Source organism: Drosophila mojavensis, unplaced genomic scaffold (genome assembly GCF_018153725.1).
Source record: "Drosophila mojavensis isolate 15081-1352.22 unplaced genomic scaffold, ASM1815372v1 contig_19, whole genome shotgun sequence".
Classification (NCBI taxonomy): Eukaryota; Metazoa; Arthropoda; class Insecta; order Diptera; family Drosophilidae; genus Drosophila; species Drosophila mojavensis.
The window spans coordinates 3,213,807-3,238,109 of NW_025318726.1; the positions used below are offsets into that span (position 1 = coordinate 3,213,807).

The 24,303-nt window shown below is 39.1% G+C and overlaps 2 protein-coding genes across 2 annotated transcripts; both read left to right on the forward strand.

The window, feature by feature from the left end:
• The first annotated feature begins 287 nt into the window (after positions 1 to 287).
• On the forward strand, positions 288 to 3,977 carry LOC6572199 (odorant receptor 85c). The gene is made up of 3 exons (XM_001998312.4): positions 288 to 1,329; positions 3,312 to 3,467; positions 3,733 to 3,977. The coding sequence occupies exons 1-3, from the start codon at positions 355 to 357 to the stop codon at positions 3,787 to 3,789; spliced, it is 1,188 nt and encodes a 395-aa protein (XP_001998348.4). The 5' UTR covers positions 288 to 354; the 3' UTR covers positions 3,790 to 3,977.
• A 1,018-nt stretch (positions 3,978 to 4,995) lies between these two features.
• Positions 4,996 to 7,881, forward strand: LOC26528198 (odorant receptor 85c). The gene is made up of 3 exons (XM_015166267.3): positions 4,996 to 6,037; positions 6,932 to 7,087; positions 7,350 to 7,881. Exons 1-3 carry the CDS (start codon positions 5,063 to 5,065, stop codon positions 7,404 to 7,406), a joined length of 1,188 nt encoding a protein of 395 aa, XP_015021753.1. The 5' UTR covers positions 4,996 to 5,062; the 3' UTR covers positions 7,407 to 7,881.
• The last annotated feature ends 16,422 nt before the right edge of the window (positions 7,882 to 24,303 follow it).

The following is a 24,303-nucleotide window of genomic DNA, read 5'->3' on the forward strand; positions in this document are numbered from 1 at the left end:
TTCCGCTTTTCCGCTCTTACGCGCTTCCGTTTACCGTTTACATTTTCCCTGCGTGTAGTGATGTCGATTTTATCTTGGCATGATCTATTATGCAGGCGCTTCTGGGAGGGGCTAAGCCCTAGCCAACAATTGTTTATACAAAATAATGAACGTAAGCAATAATTACAGCCGAGCTGCGTAGCTTATAATTTGGCATATGGATTGATCAAGCCGATGGCTCCCACGCGCCGTAACTGTAAACTATTAACTGTTAGCTCAAGGACTGTAATTTGAATGAGTAAATAGAATTTCCCTGGGCTATAAAAGTGCGTGCTGGCACCCGTTCAGCTGAAAGTCGAGAAGGAACGCCCGACCATGCCGCTGGCCAAGATGGATAGCTTCATGAAGTATGCCAACTTCTTCTACAAGTGCGTTGGCATTGAGCCCTATTCGAGCCACGAGCGCCCCAAAGCAGCATCAGCTTGGATTACCTTTGTGTTTTGGGCAAACATCGTTAATGTGGTCTTTATAATGATAGCCGAGTTCTCTTTTGTGGTGAAATCTGTCGTTGACAAGGATATTGTGCTGGCCGTCATGGTCATGTCCTACGTAGGCTTCATTGTGGTGGGCCTCAGCAAAATGTTCTTCGTTTGGTTGAATAAGGCGACACTCAGCCACATCGTTCGGGACCTAGAGGATTTGTTTCCCCGCGACAAGCCCGCGCAGGTTGCCTGTAAATTGGATTATTATTTGAACTCCTGCTCCCGCATCAGCTTCATGTTTTCCATGCTCTACTCCGTGGCCATCTGGACGTTTAATCTGTTTAATCTCATACAGTACGTCATCTACGACTGGTGGCTGCAGACGCGTATTGTTCCCGAAACGCTGCCTTATCCCGTCTACGTACCCTGGGACATGCGGCACGGCTTGAAGTACCTGCTGATGTTCTTCAATCAGAACTTTGCTGGCTACACCTCCGCGGCGGGTCAGGTGTCTACGGATCTGCTGCTCTGCGCCGTTATCACCCAGATCATCATGCACTTCAACTATCTCTCGCAAAAGTTTGAGGATCACCAGCTGACCGGCGATTGGGCGCAGGACTCGCGCTTCCTCTCCGAAGTCGTGCACTATCACAATCGCCTGCTACGCCTCTCCGATCAGCTGAATGAGATATTCGGTGTCCCTTTGATATTGAACTTTCTGATCTCCTCGTTTGTGCTCTGCTTTGTGAGCTTTGAATTGACCGTGGGTGTGACGCCCGACGAGGCGATTAAACTGCTCTTGTTTCTCGTATCGTCCCTGAGTCAGGCCTACTTGATTTGCCATCATGGACAACTGATAGTTGATGCGGTAATTGCATAACCTACTATATACTTGCATATTTACATACATACATATGCGTATGTGTATGTAACATGTTCATTTACTTGCTCATCTTCATTTGTTTGTGCTAGAGCAACCTTTTTCCCGTCTCTTAGCTGCGCACTCTGTCTCTCTCACTCCAACTCGTTGCCTTGCTATGCAGACGTGAGACCCATTTGTGGGTCACAACTTGTGTCTCATAAGGCCTAAGAAGCAAGAGCGTAGAAGAGAATCACGGACAAATTACGCAGCACCTCTGTTTTATTCTGTCACTTCTTTTCATACTGATTGCACATTAGATTAGAGATCGCACTTTACTGATATGCATAAATTTATATCACATTGAACACAATTATTAGCTGCATTAACACGAGAAAAACAGTGTTCGAATTAAAAATGAGCAACATAAATATGTTCATATGTTTACTCAGCATTGTTGAGGGACACAGAAGCTTAGCCGAAACGGCTTGAATGAAAGAAGGCGCTCGTATAGGACTCGTAGGCAGAATATTTAGCCGAGCAACACATACAGACACAAATATTCTCATACGTGTAGCACGGGATCATATGTTAGTGTGTGTCGCGAAAACATATTCTTAAAGCGCATCAACAGTTTCATACCTTTCATATGCATGGCAAATCCTTGCAAGAGTTCGATATGCTTTTTACTCATGAGGAAGAAATTGGATCGTCACGAACAAATTTTAATTTAGTGGAAGGGAGCATAGAGAGAGTCTGAGACAGAGAGAAAGAGAGAGAGAGAGAGAGAGAGAGAGAGACAGAGTAACACAAAAGCAGCGCATGGCATATGAAAATGTGATCATGCCACAAGCGACCGAGCCTAGCAAATACGAAGTAGTTTATGCAAAAAACAAGTAAGAACGCTGCAGTCGGGCGTTACCGATTTATACTCATTCATATCCCAAACGCAGTCAACTCAAGTTTCAAGTTTCCCATTAAAATTGAGCAATCATCGATAGCTATTCCCTTTTAAATCTAGTACATCTTTGCAGCTACGATATTCGAATTTTTACTGTAGTTTTGTCAGATAACGCTCTGTTATTAATTTGTATACCCTGAACCAATTGAAAATGGGAAATCAGGGTATAATGGTTTTGTGAAAAGTATGAAACAGGCAGAAGGAATCATCGCAGACCCCATAAAGTATATATATTCTTGATCAGGACGACGAGCTGAGTCGGTATAGCCCTGTCCGTCCGTTCGTCCGTCTGTATGAGCAAAACGATCTCAGAAGATATAAGAACTAGAGAGCTGAAATTTGGCATGCATACTCGTGTATGCCACACGCACGTATATCATATTTTTTCGATAACTCATCCGATAACTTTTTTATCGAGAATAATCAAAAAATCGATTTTGTTTTATCAGCCTAATTTGAACACTTTTAGACCTGGGACTTCAAATTTCCGTTGTATACAAAGTTAATGGATATAAAGATTTTGTAATTTACAGATTTTGGATACCACGCCCCCTTCGCCAATTTGTAAAAAACGCATTTCAAGTACTAGAGACATGTGCTTTGGAATGTACAGATATATTAACCATATGATCACCCTCTAAAAGTTTCATTAAGATTCCATCTACAAAAGAAACTATTCAACAATTAAATTCTCATAATATTTCCCACACTGCAGCGCAGCCCAAGCCCAGGCGCTGCTAACTGCGCAGTCAGCAGAGCGAGTAATACACGTGCATGTGCATACATGTATATGCATGTGTGCATAAAAGGAGTGCAGAATGAGTTGAATATCAGCTTGGAGGGTTCAGGGTATCTCCCAGTGGAGCAGTCTCGACTAGAACTTTCTTGTTTTATTTAAGGCCGTAAGTTATGGCGACTAGAGCTCACTCCAACTCACTCATTCAGCTTCATATCGAATGGACTCTATGTAACGTACATTTGTTGTGAGTGAATTCATGCAACTCTCCAATTGTTACTCCTTTCCATTCAGAGCTTTAGCTTTTCTATGGCGGCCTATAATCACAACTGGACCAACGCGGATGAACGCTACCGCAAAGCTCTTGTCTTTATCATGATGCGCTCGCAGGATCCAACTTATCTGAAGGCAACTGTGTTTATACAGATCACCAGGGGCACCATGACTGATGTAAGTTGATACAGGAAATCTACTCATTTGCAGTTAAAGTATTCATGAGAAAGTCGAGCTCAATTGCAGCTCTATAAATCATATTTACCTAAACGAATTGATCAATAATGAAGTGTGTATCGATCAATATTCGTATAAATTGTTTATCTATTTTAGCTCAACTTCTTATATATCTTTACTGTATATCTTCTATACTTCCTTTAAAATTGTACTGATTTTTGTATGTCTATTAACTTTTTATTTCTGCTCAAACTTTGTTTTACAGCTGCTGCAATTGTCGTACAAATTTTTTGCGCTGCTCCGCACGATGTACGTCAAATAGATTTGCTCATCAATTATATGTATATGTATATTTATGCGTACATGGTATGCTAATTGCACGAATGCTCTACACATTCTGAATGCTTTAACTGGAATCTCGAAAAAAAAAGAAGCTGTTCAATAAAAACCAAAAAATTAAGCATCAGATATTTTATGGATTAAAACTTACAAGCCCCTGAAAATGAGAGGAAGAGGATTAGTTTTTGATGAATTATAAATATTTGTCAAAATATTCTTTAAATAAATCATACATTCTGTAAAGTAAATAACCAAAATTGTATTTTAATATGACATAAAATGTCTATTTTTAGCATATATCATAATAACTAATTTATCATATTAGAAAATACAAAGTCTGAACCCTAAAATTGTAGAAATATCACGAGACCCACAAAATATTTTATCTAATAGGAAAAAGCTTTTTTTTTATCCCATAGGTATGCATCTACATTCTTTTACAGAGAATATTTAAGGTAATACTAGTAGTATTAGTAGAATAAAATTACAGATGAACTGAAATATTTATAAATGAGAACATATGTATGTATCGCAGATTATAGTATTATTCGAGTAGAATATCTTATCGATATGTCGGTTCATGCATAGTATTGGGTAATATGGATTAAGTGAGATGTTAGTTAACTCTAATATCAAGTGTAGTCCTAACGAGGTTGCCAATTGGTTGCGATGGATGTAATCGAACGTGCTAGTGAAAAATCGGGGAGTTGATTAGCAAGAGGAAGAAGGGCAACAGTGCAGGAACACGCTGCACTCCACAAAATTGTGTAATCTGCAGAAATATCCAACAAATGCTTATTAAATAAAATAAATGCTTATTAATAAAATAAATAAATAAATAATTTTAATTACCATACATCAGACATATCTCAAGTGTTTCTCATACCCACTTTATTCACTTCATCTAATCTTTACTCAGATGGTATATACAATTTCCGCTTACACTTTCCCTGCGTGTATTGATGTCGATTTTATCTTGGCATGATCTATTATGCAGGCGCTTCTGGGAGGGGCTGAGCCCTAGCCAGCAATTGTTTATACAAAATAATGAACGTAAGCAATAATTACAGCCGAGCTGCGTAGCTTATAATTTGGCATATGGATTGATCAAGCCGATGGCTCCCACGCGCCGTAACTGTAAACTATTAACTGTTAGCTCAAGGACTGTAATTTGAATGAGTAAATAGAATTTCCCTGGGCTATAAAAGTGCGTGCTGGCACCCGTTCAGCTGAAAGTCGAGAAGGAACGCCCGACCATGCCGCTGGCCAAGATGGATAGCTTCATGAAGTATGCCAACTTCTTCTACAAGTGCGTTGGCATTGAGCCCTATTCGAGCCACGAGCGCCCCAAAGCAGCATCAGCTTGGATTACCTTTGTGTTTTGGGCAAACATCGTTAATGTGGTCTTTATAATGATAGCCGAGTTCTCTTTTGTGGTGAAAGCTGTCGTTGACAAGGAAATTGTGCTGGCCGTCATGGTCATGTCCTACATAGGCTTCATCGGAGTGGGCCTCAGCAAAATGTTCTTCGTTTGGCTGAATAAGGCGACTCTCAGCCACATCGTTCGGGACCTAGAGGATTTGTTTCCACGCGACAAGCCAGCGCAGGTTGCCTGTAAATTGGATTATTATTTGAACTCCTGCTCCCGCATCAGCTTCATGTTTTCCATGCTCTACTCCGTGGCCATCTGGACGTTTAATCTGTTTAATCTCATACAGTACGTCATCTACGACTGGTGGCTGCAGACGCGTATTGTTCCCGAAACGCTGCCCTATCCCGTCTACGTACCCTGGGACCCGGGGCACGGCTTGAAGTACCTGCTAATGTTCTTCAATCAGAACTTTGCTGGCTACACCTCCGCGGCGGGTCAGGTGTCTACGGATCTGCTGCTCTGCGCCGTTATCACTCAGATCATCATGCACTTCAACTATCTCTCGCAAAAGTTTGAGGATCACCAGCTGACCGGCGATTGGGCGCAGGACTCGCGCCTCCTCTCCGAAGTCGTGCACTATCACAATCGCCTGCTACGCCTCTCTGATCAGCTGAATGAGATATTCGGTGTCCCTTTGATATTGAACTTTCTGATCTCCTCGTTTGTGCTCTGCTTTGTGAGCTTTGAATTGACCGTGGGTGTGAGGCCCGACGAGGCGATTAAACTGCTCTTGTTTCTCGGATGCTCCCTGAGTCAGGCCTACTTGATTTGCTATCATGGACAACTGATAGTTGACGCGGTAAGTGCATATACCTACTACACCGTTGCTATATTTTCAGAATTCGAGCAATTTTTGCCCTTTCTTTGCCTACAAATTCAATGGGAGCACTAGTTTATGCTGCTCCAAAAATGAATTTGTTCTTTTTTGGCCCATGGTAAGTTTTGCCTAAGGACTTAAATTTGGCGCTATCTATGGTGATAAAAAATGTCTATGACAGGTTGCTTTTTCGGGAAAGAACCCGTTGATTGTCTTTTTTGCGGTTTTTGGACTTGCAGCAGTGTTGTATCATACGACTTAGCTACTAAACCAAATATTAAACTAATGCCAAAGCTCGTATCATTCTGGTTTATTTAATTTTTTTTTGTTAGTTTTGTAAATCAAAAGGTTATTTTCTTATCTACATATATTTTACTATTTACATTTTAATTTCAATGAATAGTATGTGTTATTTGCGTTTGAAGTTTTATATATGTACATACATACACATTCATGTATGTGTGTGCATACACATGTAGCATGTTCATTTAATTCCACTTTCTCATCTTTCGTTCTTGATCGAGCAAAACATACTCACAAAATTGGGATGCTTCCTCCTTTCGCCTCATAGCTACGCAGTCTTTCTGCCTCAAATGTCACAATTCGTTGACTTGCTACACAGACGTGAGATCTAGACGTGAAACAAATGCACAAGAAGGAAGAGCGTAGAAGAGAATATGGGACATACAAATTACGCAAATTAGCACCTTTCTTCTGTTTTGTCGCTTCTTTTCTTACTGATGGCACATTAGATTAGAGATCGCATGTTTCTGTTGTTGCTAGAACGCAATGATATTCATAAATGAAAAACATAAGCAATACATTTGCATTCCTCAATCAATCAGCTTTTCACCATTGTTAACCTTTTCCATTCAGAGCTCTGGCTTTTCTATGGCGGCCTATAATCAGAACTGGATCATGGCGGATGAGCGCTACCGCAAAGCTCTTGTCTTTATCATGATGCGCTCGCAGGATCCAACTTATCTGAAGGCAACTGTGTTTATACAGATCACCAGGGGCACCATGACTGATGTAAGTTGATACAGTTTCTGCAAAGTTTTCATGAGAAAGTCGAAGTCAATAGCAGCTTTATAAATCAGATTTATCTAATAGAAATTATCATTAATGAAGTGTGTATCAATTAATATTCTTATGGATTGCTCATCTCTGTTCATTGTTCATTGTTCAAAAGTTCAACTCTATGTATATTTTCTGTATTTCTTTCAGCATTTTGCTGATTTGGTTTTTTGCATGTCCATTAACTTTTTGTTTCTGCTCAAATTTTGTTTTACAGCTGCTGCAATTGTCGTACAAGTTTTTTGCGCTGCTCCGCACGATGTACGTCAAATAGATTTGCTCATCAAATATATGTATGTGTATAGTAATTGCTCAAAAGCCTCTACACATTCCGCATGCTTTTAAAGGATCAAGTCGCGCTCATGGTGCCAGGTCTTCATTATGCAAACACATGTTCATCCTCTTGCATTAGGTGGAATCTCGAAAAACAAGCTGGACAAAAAAGAATAAAATAAAATACATAAAAAAGGGACGAAAAATGGACTGTCCATGGCTTATTGAATATTATATACACTATGGGCTGGAAGGGATTTGAATGAGTCGAAATGGTAAAAACCTTATCTAAACTATTTTAGCAATATTTTAAATATCGATGGAGTGACGAAAGAAGGTAGAATTGTGCTTCAAATCAATCTTATGCTCAATATATACGTTAATTCATCAGATTATACGGTATAGTATAGTCTCAAATTTGGCTTTTATTTCACTTTTATGAACTCTAACTCATTACATAATAGTAGATATGGCATTTAAACGCTAAAAACTTTTCTATGATATAGGGTAAAGATATGACATTTAGTAGTATTTAAAGTTTTGAAGGATAGATTTTTTTTTATTATTTTTTTGTTTGTTAATAATATAAACAATAGGCAAATTTTTGGTGTTAGATAGATAGCTGGATGGCAACATTAAGTTTTTCCATGCATGTCAATATTCTTAACATATTCAAAGTACCCCTTCTGCAGAGTATAGTATATGGGAATGCCGCCTAGTTTGAGTGCGTGTTTGCTGTGGGAAGTATTCGGCAGTTGACGCTTTTGGCTTGCAAAAGTTGCATTTTATGAGTTTTCAGCAGTATTATATATTTGTTGTTGTTCCAGTTTTTGTTGTTGTCGTTGTTGTTGTTTTAATATGTTGCTCCTGCTTGGCGCACAGGATGTCGACATTTTGCAACAAAACGTTCTGATTGCATGTAATGCACTTTCTATAAACTGTGTGTGGCTGGGCGAGTGAGTGTGTGTCTGTGTGTGTGTGTGTGCTTGAGTGTGTTGACTACGCACTCAGAAATATTAGCAATTTATGCGCTGGAGTGTGCGAACTGTTAAAAAGCGAGAAACGACAGCGACATTACGAGTTGCGCGACAGTGTCGCCTTTTGGTTCTACGTCTTCCCAGCCAACCACAGAGGTTGGCACTGGCCAAGGGAATGGGAAATGGGAAATGGCTATATTATCGACAGGGCTGCCTGCTTGGCAGTTGGCAGTTGGCAGTTGGCTCACAATAAATCCGACATGCGGCGCGCAATTTGATGAATTTATGAATCACCTGCAGCTGGCAGCCCGGACAACTTGCGCCTCAGTTCACCGCCCGCTCATAAAATATATTAAAAAAAAAAAAAAAATACATATAGTAAATATAGATATATGTTCATTACATATAGAATTGTACATATTTTCTCTTTTCCAAGATATAATATTGTGTGATACTATCATATTTCATATTTATTTTCTTTGTAAAATATGTGTGTACGCTTCCATTTTGGCTGGATCTTTGCGGAGGTTTTATTTTTGGTTTTTATGAAATTTTTATAAAGCTTCATCTGTGTGCGGCAATCTTAAATTTCTGGTCACGTCTTGTGTGATTTTCAAATGCCAGCAAAAGCAACAAGCTTTTTCAATATCGCCGACGCTGTTTTGTTTGCCTGCCAATTTGTGTGCTCTATCATGGGGCATGTTTCAAAATATTCAGGCAAATCGCATAATATTGACCAGGCGAGAATCACATAATCAAAAATCGCGCTTCTAGGCTAAGTAACCGACAGTTGCATAAAACGTGAATCATAAATGTTTCAATTATACATTATAAATGTAGTATAGAGTCTAAAATATTTATATTGTATATAAGCCAAGGGAAGCCAGATGCTAAGTAGGCAGTCCACAACAAAGATGTAATTTTTATAGCTATTAAATTGTGGATAATTTAGTTTTCCTTTATTTGCATCATCCATCAATGTATTATTATATATATAATATTTTATTTATATTATGAAGAAGGAATCTAAATAACCTGGTTCTTTTATTCTCGAAGCTGTGTCTGTGCTTAAAATATGGTATTTAATGTGGTAAAGTCATTGATACATATCAATAAATCAATGTATGTTATTATATATGCGTTTTTGTTCGGATTTGCCTTTTACCCCTCATAAAAAAATTGCTGACTCTTTGAGCAGCTATCGAAAAAAAAAGAAATGAAAAAAAAAAAAAAAATTATAAAAAGAATGGAATCGCTTTTATCTTTTTGGCTTATGCACTTGCTGCTGATTGTTAAATCCACTTATCAAAACGTGCAAATAACTCAACACTCAGGATAGACACATACAGCTGACACTAACTCACACCCACACACGCAGATATGTGCGCTCACATGCATATGCATATGGCTCACAGCAGCCAGTGAGCCGTGTCCACTGACCAGTACACAAAAAACTATTGGCACTTTCAAAAAAAAAAAAAAAAAAAACAAGTAAGAAGGCTCCAGTCGAGATTGCTCGACTAGGAGATACCCTGAACCCTCCAAGCTGATATTCTAATCATTCTGCACTTCTTCTATGTTCACATACATACACATGCACTTATAAGCACGCGCTCTGCTAACTGCGCAGTAAGCAGCGGCTGCGCTTGGGCTGCGCTGCAATGTGGGCAATATTATGACAATTTATTTGTTGAATAATTTCTTTTGTAGAAATACAATCTTAATGAAACTTCCAAAACGTAATCATATCGTTAAAATGTGTGTACATTCCAAAGCACATGTCTCCAGTACTTGAAATGCGTTTTTTACAAATTTTAATTTTATAAATTGGGGGCGAAGGGGGCGTGGTATCCAAAATCTGTAAATTACAAAATCTTTGTATCCATTAACTTAATATACAACGTAAATTTAAAGACTTCAGGTCTAAAAGTGTTCAAACTAGGCTGAAAATACCAAGTCGATTTTTCGATTATTCTCGATAAAAAAGTTATCGGATTAGTTATCGAAAAAATAAAGCAAACTCGTACTGCCTATGGTATACACGAGTATGCACGCCAAATTTCATCTCTCTAGCTCTTATAACTTCTGAGATCGACGCACTCATACGGACCGAATGACGGACAGACGGACAGGGCTTTATAAACTCTGCTCGTCACGCTGATCAAGAATATATATACTTTATGGGGTCTGCGATGACTTCTTCTGCCCGTTACATACTTTTTCACAAAACCATTATACCCTGATTTCCCATTTTCAATGGGTTCAGGGCATAAAAATACCAGTAAAATTTGTAGTGGAAAGCTCTCGATTCTCTGATATCCCATAGTCGAATCTTGCTCGATCGCACCATAGACGTTAAATGTTTCGCCTTATGGGTAATGTGCTACAATCCTAAAATATATTTTGGGAACAGAGAAATATATTTTCTCAAAGTATTATCCTCAACTCATACATTTTCCAGTAGATTCTGTTGTCAGTGACTGGTCCATAATACTAAATCGTCTGAAGTAGTCAAGGCAAAATTACGTCGCGCTTAAATGAATATATTTTAGATCTTTAATTATTATTATTGGAATCTATCAAATCGAACAACATATCCTCACTATGATGGTATTAGAGTAAACCCAAGGTGGGCCTGCGACTGCCTTGTGTCCACTTCGCCTTTTTATAGGGTATTCAAATATGATACCATCGCTCAACAAACTCTGATGTATTACTGTTGCCGCAATTTGGGCTCAGCTCACTATTTTTTCAATTAGCTGCCATTAAATTGAATTCAAATATTGAAACAATATGCGATCCCTACCAACTGCCCACACCAAATGCCACGCCCCCTCAGTGGATGCACAGATTGATGTTGCAGTTGAGCTTAGCCCAGTTCTTTGGGTGCCATCGGATGATTTATTGATTTGCAGTTTGCAGTTTGCAGTTTTTCTTGCTAAAACTTGACTGCGGCAAATGTGAGTGTTGCATTGCCAGTTTTATCGCTCCGATTGCTCCACCGAAAATGTTTATAAAAATGGGTTTGGAATGTCATCAAATGGTTCGAGCTGCCATTTGGCTTTTAGAACTTTGTGCTGTGCGTGTATGTGAACAGTTCCTAAGCACTTTAATGTGTGTAAGATTGATAAATCGAAAAGTTAATTGAATATGTTGTGTGCCAATGGTCAACGATATAATATAGATAAATCTAAAAGCAGGTCAGCAAACAACAGAGCTGGAGTCACAAGGAATTGTGTAATACAACAAATGGAATGCTGACATAAATGATGGTAAGCTATTACCAATTTAGGTAATATGAGCACAGTCTTTGTTTCACATATTCATATGTCATTTTTATTTATTTTCATTAAATGTGGGCTCGACATTTGCCTATTCAAATGATTCGCATTCAATTCAAATGTAAATAGAATAGAATATAATATTAAATGGATTTCTAACTCATTACTTTTCCCGTTTACTTTTTATATCCTGAGCCCAGCAAAAAAAACACGACAAAAATAACGTAAAGTCTAGTATTCGCTTTAAGTATTTGTTCTGAATATTTTGTCTTAGTATTTCGTCTTACGAGTAATTCTTTTACGTATTTCCTCAATTTTTTTGAATGTTTTCTCTCAATATATCCTTTAAATATTTCATCCAAGCGCAGAGGAAATAAGTATTTAATATTTCTTAGTATTTCTTCAACAGACTTTCTTTAAGTATATCTTCCAAGTATTTCCTCTACGTAACTCTACATATTTCCTCTACGTAATTCCTTTCGTATTTCTTTTTATGTGTTTCCTTTACGCATCTCCCCTACTTAATTCCTTTACGTATTTCCTTTCACGCATTTTCGTCACGTATCTCCTCTACGTATTTCTTTACGATCAGACACTTCGCTTTACTGCACTGCACAACTAACCCCCACCAGATCTGGGCGACTGAAGAAATATTGCAGCTGCTGCCTTTTAAAATATAAATACCAAATGAATATTAAGCCATACATATAGACAACTTATTCTAAATTGCGTATTTGCATTGATATTTATAATTAATAGATGATCAACAAGCCAAATCTAACCTGAAATATGCTAAACTGGCAACACTGAGTCCATAATTTGATTTCGTTTTATACGCATCAGTTGAATACTGTTAGAACCGAGACTTCAGATTAATTGAGTAAGGAAATTTGACGAAAAGAAAGACTGTGTAATTTATTTGGGAAACCGATTTCAAGTGTTAGAGTCTTATATTTTGGCAAATACACTTTTCAATGATATAAAGATAGTTCTCGTATTCAAGCAATCTCGACTAAAAAGCTCTACTGGTTTTATTTCAATTTTTTTTAGTGTATTTTGCTATTATATAGTCTATTTATACCCTGAACCCATTGAAAATGGAAAATAAGAGTATAATGGTTTTGTGAAAAGTATGTAACAGGCAGAAGGAATCATCGCAGACCTCATAAAGTATATATTCTTGATCAGGACGACGAGCTGAGTCGATATAGCCCTGTCCGTTTGTCCGTCCGTCCGTCCGTCCGTATGAGCAAAAGGATCTCAGAAGATATACGAGCTAGAGAGCTGAAATTTTGCATGCATACTCGTGTATAGGCAGTACAAGTTTATCTTCTTTTTTCTATAACGCATCCGTTAACTTTTTGTCGAGAATAATCGAAAAATCGACATGGTTTTTTTCAGCTTAATTTGAAAACTTTTAGACCTGGAGACTTCAAATTTGCGTTGTATATAAAGTTAATGGATACAAAGATTTTGTAATTTACAGATTTTGGATACCACGCCCCCTTCGCCCCCAATTTGTAAAAAACGTATTTCACAAGAACGTATTTCACAAAGGAAATTATTCAACTAATAAATTCGCATAATATTGCTCACATTGTAGCGCAACCCAAGCGCAGCCGCTGCTTACTGTGCAGTTAGCAGAGCGCGTGCTTATAAGTGCATGTGTATGTATCTGTGTATAAAAGAAGTCCAGAATGATTAGAATATCAGCTTGGAGGGTTCAGGGTATCTCCTAGTCGAGCAGTCTCGACTGGAGCCTTCTTACTTGTTAGCTACCAAGCTCTATTTTTTAGCCATTATATACATATGTGGTCTTTAAGAAATGTATAGAATAATCGTATCATCATCTCTCTCTCTCTCTCTCTCTCTCTCTCTCTCTCCATATCTATCCTATAAGTTCAAGTGCAAATGCCTTTCTCTCAGTCATCTCAAAAGTTGTAAGACTGTAACTAGTTTCATTCTCTATTCTCTAACAATTATTACTAACTTCTCGAATTTCCGCATGTAATTGCTATGTTCTTTAATTCCTTTAAACCCATTCACCATCCTTAAGTTAACTCAAATTCTATTCTGCAATTGAGTAAAATTTCTGGCCGCCATTTGATTTGAAGGAGAGTAGCTTGTGACCGAGGGAAGTTATATTAACTACCCAAATTTAATCTAGTTGATTTTGAAAGGTGATATCAATGGTTGTCTGCTGCATATAACTATAACGTTGGCTGAGTTAGCGATATTTACCTGGGTCAACTTTTAAAATTCAAATGCAATTAACTTTTTGCGACAGTGTGTAGTGTCATTGCAGGAAAACTCTATAGGCCGAAAGAGAGAGAGAGAGAGAGAGAAAGAGAAAGAAAAACAAAGATAACAAGAGAGGGAAAGCAAGCACTCTTGAAGTGGGTAATAATAAAGAATACATGTAAGGAGCCGAGATGGAGATGAGGACTTAATGTTCTGCTGAGACACACAAAGCGGCCGCAAAGAGGCGCTGCTTGTATGCACAAAGATAAGCAGCCGGATTTCATTTGCTCATTACTCAACGGCTTAAACGGCAGCATGACGGGGCGGGGCGGGGACGCGTTGGGCTGGGCGGAAGAGATGACGTGGGGACGTGAACTCGCAGCCGCTCTCGTACGCAGCGGCATATAAGAAATGCATGTGCACATAATTCATTTTTTACGCTAGATTACAACAAAATGCTGGCGACAGCAGCAGCAGCAGCAGCAGTATCTGTGGCAGTGGCATGTCGCTTAAGTAGCTACACGAACTACCTACACTCTCACTCACATTCGCACACATACATACACACATACAGCACTCACACACACAGCAAAAACTTCTTAGAAGAAAATTAAGTTGAAACAGACTACGTTAGAGAGCTGACATCGTTGGAGGAGAGGCACCGGAAGCGGATGCGGCAACCAAGTTTATGTTAAAGTTTGATGCATGACATACACCCACAAGCCTCCCACAACACACATACGCACACGCACACGCACACACACCCAGCCACACATACCTAAGTAGCTATATTTGTTGGCAAAGTTATATTCCCAGCGAATCGCTGCCGTTGACTTTTATGCCGCTGTTGCCACTTGCGGCGGTGTCCATTGCACCGTGGTATGTATGTGTGTGTGTGCGTGTTGTGCGTGTGTGTGCTGTTCAGGTGTAACGGAAATTAAATCAGCTTCATGTGCAGTGCACCTCATTAGTATGTATGGAGGCAGCGCCCACATAAGTATGCAACAGTTTTACTATTAATCCCGCAAATTGAGTTTAGGCAAAAATGAGACAATATCTTGATTAGCTGTTCGAGCTCATATGCCATTTAACCTCCTCTATCTCTCTCCCTCTCTCTGTTTCATGTTGCTATCTTGCCTACTTCACTGACCAAACAGCAAATGCCAAGGCAAACGTATATTCCAACCGTGCTTGGCTGTTTTGTTTGCCTGTTTGTTTGACTCTCAGCTCAAAGGCCAGCCAAAGTGCCGCTGGCTGCAATCGCAACAGCAATTGCTGCTGCTGCTGCTCCTGCTGGAGTCTTTGGACTGGCAGGACTGGCAGGAGTACTTGCACTTGTATTTGCACGCTTGACGCATTTGTCGCACTTAAGCTGCTCTTTATGACATTTATTTTTATTGACTGCCCAACGATGGAAGAACACAGCCATCGAATGCCTTTTCAACACTCTAAAATGTTTGTGTCCGAGCTTTGGCTGCCAACGTAAGCCGCTTGCCAAAGACTTAAAGCGTGTTCTCAACTTGTTTTGCGCGCTCACAAAAGGCTCGCATCGGTCATTATATTATGACTGAAATGATTTCAACTATCAGTTTTTCCACTCTATGCTTGCTTGTCCAGAGTGCAGCCGAGTAGCGCAGTTAAAATATGCTCTCAGACTGCTTATGTCAGGCGACTTTGATGTTGGAACTCAACTCTAGTTGAAGGCTGTTTTAGGCACTATATTATAATTTATGCCACTATGTGCATATTAACTGTTAGGCAAATCAATTCAGCTCAACGATAAAATTAAGTTATAAAAATGTTTATAATAATGTTGAATTTGAATTTTAAACCAGAAAGGTAACAAGACTTTCATCTTTGATCTTATTGAAGCGTATTTTCAAACTAGGGAAAGTCTTTTTCACGGCCAATGATAAAGATTATTTTTATTTGTTTTAATTTATTTATTTTTATTATTTTCATTTTTAATAGCTTTGAAGTACAATAAGAGCTGCAGTTTTCATTTAAAAAAATATAGAATAATATGAAAATTTTGTATTGCTTTTAATAAAAACTTTGATTTAATTAGAGTATTCTAGTTTCAGTTTCAAAGTAAAATAGCCTTTGGATGTTTGTGGTTTGATTTTCGGTCACTTAATTCTGTCGGCCTGTTAACGTTGTTAGGGCTGAGAATGCAAATAATTCATAGCAGGAGCAAAAAGCAAATATGTCATGCAAAGAAAAAGGATTATTATATAAATGCAAAAATATTAAATTGATTTGTTTGGCAATTCATTATTCGTTACTTAAGTAAAGAAATGATTTTACGGCTGCTCCTCACAAAAATAAATAACCAGCGACAGCTCTTCAGCTAAAAGTAAACGATTACTAAATACCCTATTTTTATCATAGATGCTAGCTATTGAAGAGTAGGATAGGCATACTTATATGGGAATGCGCTTTTGATCTTAAATTATATTATATATTTATTTGTTATTTGTTTATCCACTTTTAAATTTAAATTAAATTTTGTTTGATAAAAATTGCCCATATGCGATTTTGATTTGATTCTGATTTATTGCAATATTAATATATTTAATTTTGCGATATATATCTTAGCCAATGCATAATTATTCACATTTTAGTGCAGCGGCACTTCATATTACGTATACGCCGCATCCGGCCTGGTATAATCGATTGCCGTATATTATTTGGCAAGTTCCTGCTACGCCAGTGTGTGCAGCATGTGGCAGCTGCATATTGGTATAAATTACCTTTCAGCTGCTTAATTAGAAAAGTGCTTTGTGCCGAGTATGCAAAATGCGACAATGGCTTTAACGACAATTTCATTATTGTTGACAAACTTGCGGCTGTTGTGGCATGCCACAGAATGCCACTTGAAGCAGTTTATTGGTCGCTGCTGTTGTTGTTGTTGCAAAACTGTCAACTATCAATGCCAATGCAGCCAACACGGACAAATAGCAAAACAGGCGTGGCACGCCTTGTCTACTATAGTTGCTGTTCTTGTTGTAATTGTTCTTGCTGCTGCTGCTTCGGTTTTAATATCATTTTCGTTCCACTCCAGTTAGCATTTTAATTTAAGTTTCATTTTCAATTTAAGACTTTGAGTTGCCAGCGAACCCAACAGCCAGTCCTCCCCCTCTCGAATGCCTGCGTCGAGTGCTCTTGCATCCGTTGTTTTGTATTTTCGCGCTTTTACGCTTTTGTATGCCATTTCGTGGCTATTTTAAATTTATTATTTGTATTGTGTATAGGGCAAGCTTTGTTGCTTTGCACACCCTGCCCGCCTGCACACCCTGCCCGCCATGACCACAATTGACGCCACCCGCGCCACGCCCCGCACAGCTCGGACAGCGGCCGAGACGTAGCCAAGTGCAGTTGAAGGCGCGTTTGCATTTTCAATTAGAAAAACTTTGGAGCGCAGACAACGCCTGACAAGAAGTGCGCAACGGCTGCATGCGGCAGGGGGGAGGAGGCGGGAGACAGGAGGCTAAGGCTGTGGCAGCAACTTGGCTTCTTGTTGTCTATGCTAATGCCTTGCATAATCAGTTAATGAGAAATATTTGTTGTAATGAATTTTCTTTTGAGTTGTGGCTGCTTATTATTATTATCATTGCTGCTGCTGCTGCCGCTGCTGCTGCTGCTGCTGCCTTTGTTCGAGTGACAAATAATTTATTGGCAGATTTTTAATTAAAAACTTTGCCACCCACATCTGAGGCTGCTCGATATTGCAACCATAAATTAGTATGGAACGAAAACAAAATGAATTCGATGCGAGTGCGCTCTCTGAGATAGTTTAGGTATCTGGTTGTCAAATAGTTATAGTTGAATATCTGCCAGCGACTCAGATATTCAAGACATTGCTCGGCCTAATTCAACAATCAATTTGTTAAGTGGGCAAAACTATAAATAAAGCATGGGAGAAAGCAACGCAGCTGCTGCCTTCGATCTGTCTAACTATGCCCATGTGTCAACTGGCAGAGCCCCGAGGGCATTCATAATTTATGGCCGGCAGGTGTGTGGGCTCAGCCCAAAGCGAAATCTTCGTGTCCCAAATAGACCGTTCTGCTACCTTTTGGGCTACCCTTTTTTATAATAAACTGCCTAAACACTCTGCGTTAGTTGTGTCCTTCTGTTTCGGCCTGTCCGCAGCAGCTTTTGTCAGTAGGTTGCTCTTAAATACCGAATCCCCTTAAAGCAGTTGAAATAAGCGTTTAGCCGGCCGCTTGATCCTGGGCCAAACCAAGTGACAGTTGCTTGGGAGGGTCTGTATTGCCAGCTGATTGTGGGCTGCAAGGCTGAGTTCCAGTTGGCAATTTGCATTGCAAAGTGGCTGGCAAAATTGTTCGACCATCAACAATGCATCAGCGGCGATTACTGTCTTCTGCCTTATGCCACTTGACGCAGCAACAACCCACACGAACATATCAAAATACGCAAATATGCCACAACAACAGCAACAACAGCAGCAACAGCAACAACAGCAGCAGCATCAGCAGCAGGATGAAGCATTTGGCGAAAAATGCAACTGCTACAAATTATGTGAATTATGCGTTCGACTGGCGCATGCGTTTGCATAAATTTCGCAGCTGCCAACATTGCCGGCAGCGCGGCAGGAGCGGACAGGCAAGGGTATAGGGCGTGGCAAAGGAGTGGAGAAGCCTGAGGAAGCCGGGATTAGGAGAGTGTTGGCAATGTGTGGCACATTTGCAGCGCGCTTGCCACATATCTTGTCTAACAAATTGCATTCGAGTGTTTAACATGCGCCCAACAGCCGCTGATGTTGATGTGCGAAGGACTTTTCCATGTTATGTGCAAGTTTTACAGTTTCGCAGCTTCACAGTTTCACTGTTGCCGCATGTTGGGTGTTGTCCTGGATTGTCATAATTTAGTTGAAGTGGCATTAATGGTCGCTCCCATGCCCGTTGGCCCTCAAAGCAGGAAAAAGAAAAAATTTGAAAGAGAGGCAGACACAAAAAGAGGGAGAGAGAGAGAGGGAGAGAGGGTTAAATAAAAAATGCAGAATCGTTGCCGCTGCAAATTTTGGATTGCCGCAAATAAAATCAAATCAAAATGAAAAATGCAAAGTTCTATTCACAGCAGCACCGAAAACCGACCACACAAACAAACTCATACACACACACCCGCACACACACACGCATGCCACAATCGCATGCATAATTGCATGAAATGGCCAAAATTTGATTTGAAATTTGTTGCATACTTTTCGGGGCGGCGGTCGACGTGCCGCTCAGCTGCTGCGCGCATTGAAAAGTCACACGGTGCACGGCCTCAAAAGCATCAAACGCACCAAATTGTGCAAATTTAATATGAAATAGCCCACACACACACACGCACCCGCACAGCACATAATCACACTCAGATATACACACACATCACTTATTTGCATTTAATTAAAATTCACAGTTATTGTCCAAAAGAATCGAACGGCCTCTGTTTTTTTTTTTTTTTTTTTTTTTTTAGCCAGTTTCTGGTCAATTTTATGGCATTTGTAATTAAATTAGGCTTACAGCACGCGCTAACACCCACACAAATGCAAACACACCCACATGCAGAGGAACATAAATTGAAAATAAGGCGACTTAATTGCAAATTGATATTTGATTCGACAACAATTTATAAAATGTTAGAAAATACAACAAAAACTGTTCATTTTACAGTAGAAATGAATCATAAAGGCTTTAAAATAATTTAAGAATGTTTGTGAAAATGAATAGTAAAGTGGATTAATTTTGGTACTCATATTTGGATTGACAATAGTGGACAATAGCTTGTAAACATTGCTAGTATATGTGATTTTAAATATTTAATTTCCCTCTATAGGTTATGTCTGTCTTTCGGTTTGATAATATGATGATTGTATAAGTTACTGTGTCGGGATTGCCTGCTGTAGTGGCATTAGAGAGAATATAAGGGATGTATTTTCACTTTGAGAGAGAGAGAGAGAGAGAGAGAGAGAGAGAGAGAGAGAGAGAGAGAGAGAGAAAGAGAGAGAGAGAACTATAGCTGTTGCTAAACGTAGTCCCGGCTGCTTTTGAGTGAGAGTATAGGGTTGCAATTATTTCGATAGTCAAGAAGAATACAATCAGAAATACTGAGTTTGACAGAAGAACGCAAAAAAGGCACTTGGCTCAATGCTGTTGGACGAGGAAGATCTTTATAGCGAGTGAGCAGGACAACGGCGAGAAGTCAAGTCCCGATAATTCGTATTTGCAAGGGGATCAGTTTGTTTTTTTTTATCGATTTACACAGAAAATCAATTTATCGAGAATTATTGAGAACGAATTTTTTTCAAGGCGATATAATTTTTTTAGATTTATCGCGATTTTTGGTTTAGCTGGGTACAAATTATCGAGACTCGACTGTATATATAGACACCAAGAAGACTGTGTCCCAAAGTACAATCGATTGATTTAAGCCTTTAAATGCAATCACTTAAATTTCAATTATTCTTAAACTGTAGAAGACATAAGTCGTTTCTTGATTTGCCAAATCTAAATTGTTTTTATCGCAAATGTTAATTGCTCGTTTGCTGCTAATCGATGCAGAAAGGCAAAAAATGGCAATCAAATAAGAAGTTGATTGCATTTAGCGGCAAATGGATGTTGGGCTTTGTAATTTCTTAAATTGAATTAATTATTTGCGGTCCATCGAATATTCGTACTCACAATGCCGAGCTCAGCCCACAGCAAAAGATTTTTTTCGGCTGTGGCGGAATGTGAGGCGCTTAAAGTGTGTCAGTATTTACATACATTTGCTTCGGCCCAGTGCTCGCTAAATATTAATGAAGCTGTGCGACCCACATTTCAGCGCAGACAATGACACGCACACACATGCAGCCACACACACAGACATATGTAGGCACATTGTTGCCGCCATTATGTTTGGCATTTGTGCAAATATTTACAATGGATTAAAATAGTTTAGCCATTAGTGCTTCGAGCTCAGCCCATGTAAATAATGATAAGCCGAAAATCGCACAAATATGATGACAACAATCGATTGCCACGCCCATGCACCCACTTGATGCTAACTAGTTTTTCTTTTCGATTTGCCAGCTAAATAATAGATTTCAACAAACCCAATAATACTATCTATGCTGGGTATTACAAATGTCGTTCATCGAGTGATATGTCAGTAATCGCAATCCCCAGCACAAGCAGCGAAAACGTATTTAAGCAAACAGAGAAGGCAATAAAAAATGTGAAATATAAGGGCTTATATATTATTATTCTATATATCATTATGTGTTGTTGTAGATACGCAAATATTATTCATCATTTGATGGTAGAAATATGAAAATTTCAAATATCTAGAGAGCTGAGAATGTTGTTGTTGCTTTGATTTATATACTATTGTTAATGACCAGTATAAATAGGCTAAAAATATATGAAAGGGAGAAAGAGAGAGGGATACACATATAAATACATATATATATATATGTATAATCGTACATACATATTTCCACTGGGGTGTCTGACAAATAATGTGGAAAAATCAAATGAAACATTCATGTCCGCTTCAACAGCTGGCAGTGTTGCAATTATGTTTAATGCTTGTTTGCTTTTTAAATATTTGCATTTAAAAAACATTATTATTAAGCATTTGTGGTTGACGCCACGCCCACACAGTTGTTGCGACAGTTTTGCATTTTAATGGCTTTTCATATGCTATTTGGTTAGGTGTTGAACATGCGCGTTATTTGTATTGTACCACACACACACGCACACACTCACACACACGCACAAATGTAGCTTAAAAGCAAGCGCCTAATACTCTAAGAGACACAGTGAGTGCTAAAAAAATGTTGACAAATTTTAATTACTTTTTTTCGCAATGCGTTGCGTTGGGGCTATAATCAAGTGTGGTATGTTTCATTATTTATGTTTGCCTAAAATACAAACACACATACGCATACAGAATGAGGGAGGGAGTGAAAGAGAGAGAGAGAGAGAGAGAGAGAGAGAGAGAAGCTTTCATTGCGACTTGCAGTTGTTTTGTATCCCATTAGCTGCCGACAGCTGGCAGCACGCATACGCCATGTGGCCTGTCACTTGCTGTCATGTAAGGGCGTTGCTTGGGCTGCAAGTCACTCTCTCTCACATATACACACACATATATACATATATATATATACTTGTAGCAGCTGCAGTGTGTGCGTTTTCTATTTCAGATACAATTTGTGCGCAAACAATTAATTTAAAACTGAACAGCCAGTTGGCCAAGTTATTGCGTCTTTTTGTATGCGGTCATTTCTCAAGCCTGACAAATCGCCAGCCCAAGGACTCGCTGTAGCAAAGTGAAAAGGGAAAATAAAACGGGCTTGTCTTGCGCCTCAAGTGCGGCTGCAAACTGTGACAATTGTCAGCCTGTCAGGCCGGCCTTAGTTGCAGCACGGAATGCGAGCTGAATGGAATGGAGTTGGGGCTTAATGTGCTATCAAACCAAATGCACACACACAATGCAGGCGCATAATGAACAGCCGCAGATATTTTTTAATTAAAATATTGCAAATGCGCTGCGCAGGAATCGAAAATGTCCCACCTCCTGTCGCACTCGCACTCACAGTGGGCTTGTGTCTAATGCCGGGCTAATGAAAATGTCAGCGAAGGCTTTGCGGCGCTTCGCTTCAACAAGCAAATGAATAGCGCGGATTTTTCCATCTTCGCCTTCTCTGTTGTCTTCTTTTTTATGTCGCATCGATTTTCATGGGAATTTATGAAAATTGACATTTTTATGAGCCATCACGATGGCAATTATGTGCCTCAATTGCCCACTTGTGAGACTCTGTCCGAGAGGCCGCAGCTCACCAGGCCTCATCTGCATCTCCTATCCACAGATGCCAGCATCCCCGCCCTCCCACTTCGCCCACTGCGGCTGCCACCGAGCTCCAGCACCTGTTCGAGTGGCAGCTGTATTTGCGTCGTGGTCGCTGACAACGTCACGTAAGGGTTAACGTTGTCAGCTGACAGCGAGAACGGGAAGGAGAAAGGGAATGCGAATGGCAATGGGATTGGGCATGGCAATGTCAGGGCATTCTCCGCTTCTCAGCTGTCTGAGCCAGACCGAACACCATTAGAGCAATGGCCTTGCGGCTGGCCGAACAAGCTGTTTGGGCGCCACAGCTCTGCAGCTCCACAGCTTCCTCTGCGGATGCAATGGGAGAGCTCCAGCAACTCGGATTTCTTGATCGTGTTTAACTGTTAAATCGAAAAACCATAATGCAGTATTTAAATATATTTTAAAATTAAAGGTCTGTTTTGCTCAATCTGAAATACTATTTCAGATGCACTAACAACTCTTACTTAATATCCATATTTAATTAGAAATCACATAATATAAACCATGTATGTATGTATATGCAACAAATATATTTTATGGTTGTTTAGCCTAATGAGAGTCTTATGTAAATTAAATAATAAATAAATGCAAACATTATGACATTTCAAATTCAGTACTGGAATTTGCTTCAAATAAAATCGTTGAAATTTTAGCTTATAATATAAATAAAGCCGTGCTGTGTAAATAAAGAAGTCAATATAAATGTTATAAATGTTTGAACATAAAAAAATAATAAAAGTTGCACTTTACTTGTATTTAGTGTTTACTGAAATATTAAGAGAATATATGTATGTAGATTAAAAACTCAAAAATTCGTTGATTTTTTCCCTGGGAAACAAATTTGATTCATTAATCATTTGCAATTCTCTTTTTTGAGAAATCATAATCTTTACTGCTAATATGTGAATTTCTCCGCATTGTTCTAAATTCGAACAGTATTCTGATAGAATACTCAGATCGTAAGTTATTAAACAAATTACAAAGTTAAAGCTCGTGATAAGCAGCGTCAAGCACTTTTCCCATTCATTGAAACATGCACTGTGATTCAGTTACGTGTGAGTTTACAGCCGCTACTTCAGCTTAGATTTGCTAGATGGCGCTGGAGTTGTGAAGAAATAGAATTTCTGAGAATTTTTTCTGCTTAGTTTTTATAACCTGAGTCCATTCAAAATCAAGTAAACGCGTTGCAGTCGGGCATTACCAACTGCAGAATACTCATTCATATCCCATCAGCAATTAAGTAGCTAAGTTTAGCTCAATTACTGTAGAAAATACGTCCCTACTGTGCGTAGACACCTCATTTTTGGACAGTTCTTAGAACGAGCTAACGGTAACCTAACTGCAAAATGTAATGCTTCCGCTGAAAAGATGTGAAAATTACAGGATATTTTTCGATATGTCACGCTCCTAAAGAGGCGTAACAATTATTTTTGGGTCATCGATAGTAACTCAACTATCCAAATTTAAATTTGTAGCTCTTAAACTGTAGGAGATATAAACTTATGCGGTTTGCCATTCTTAAATTGATAGTCTCCAA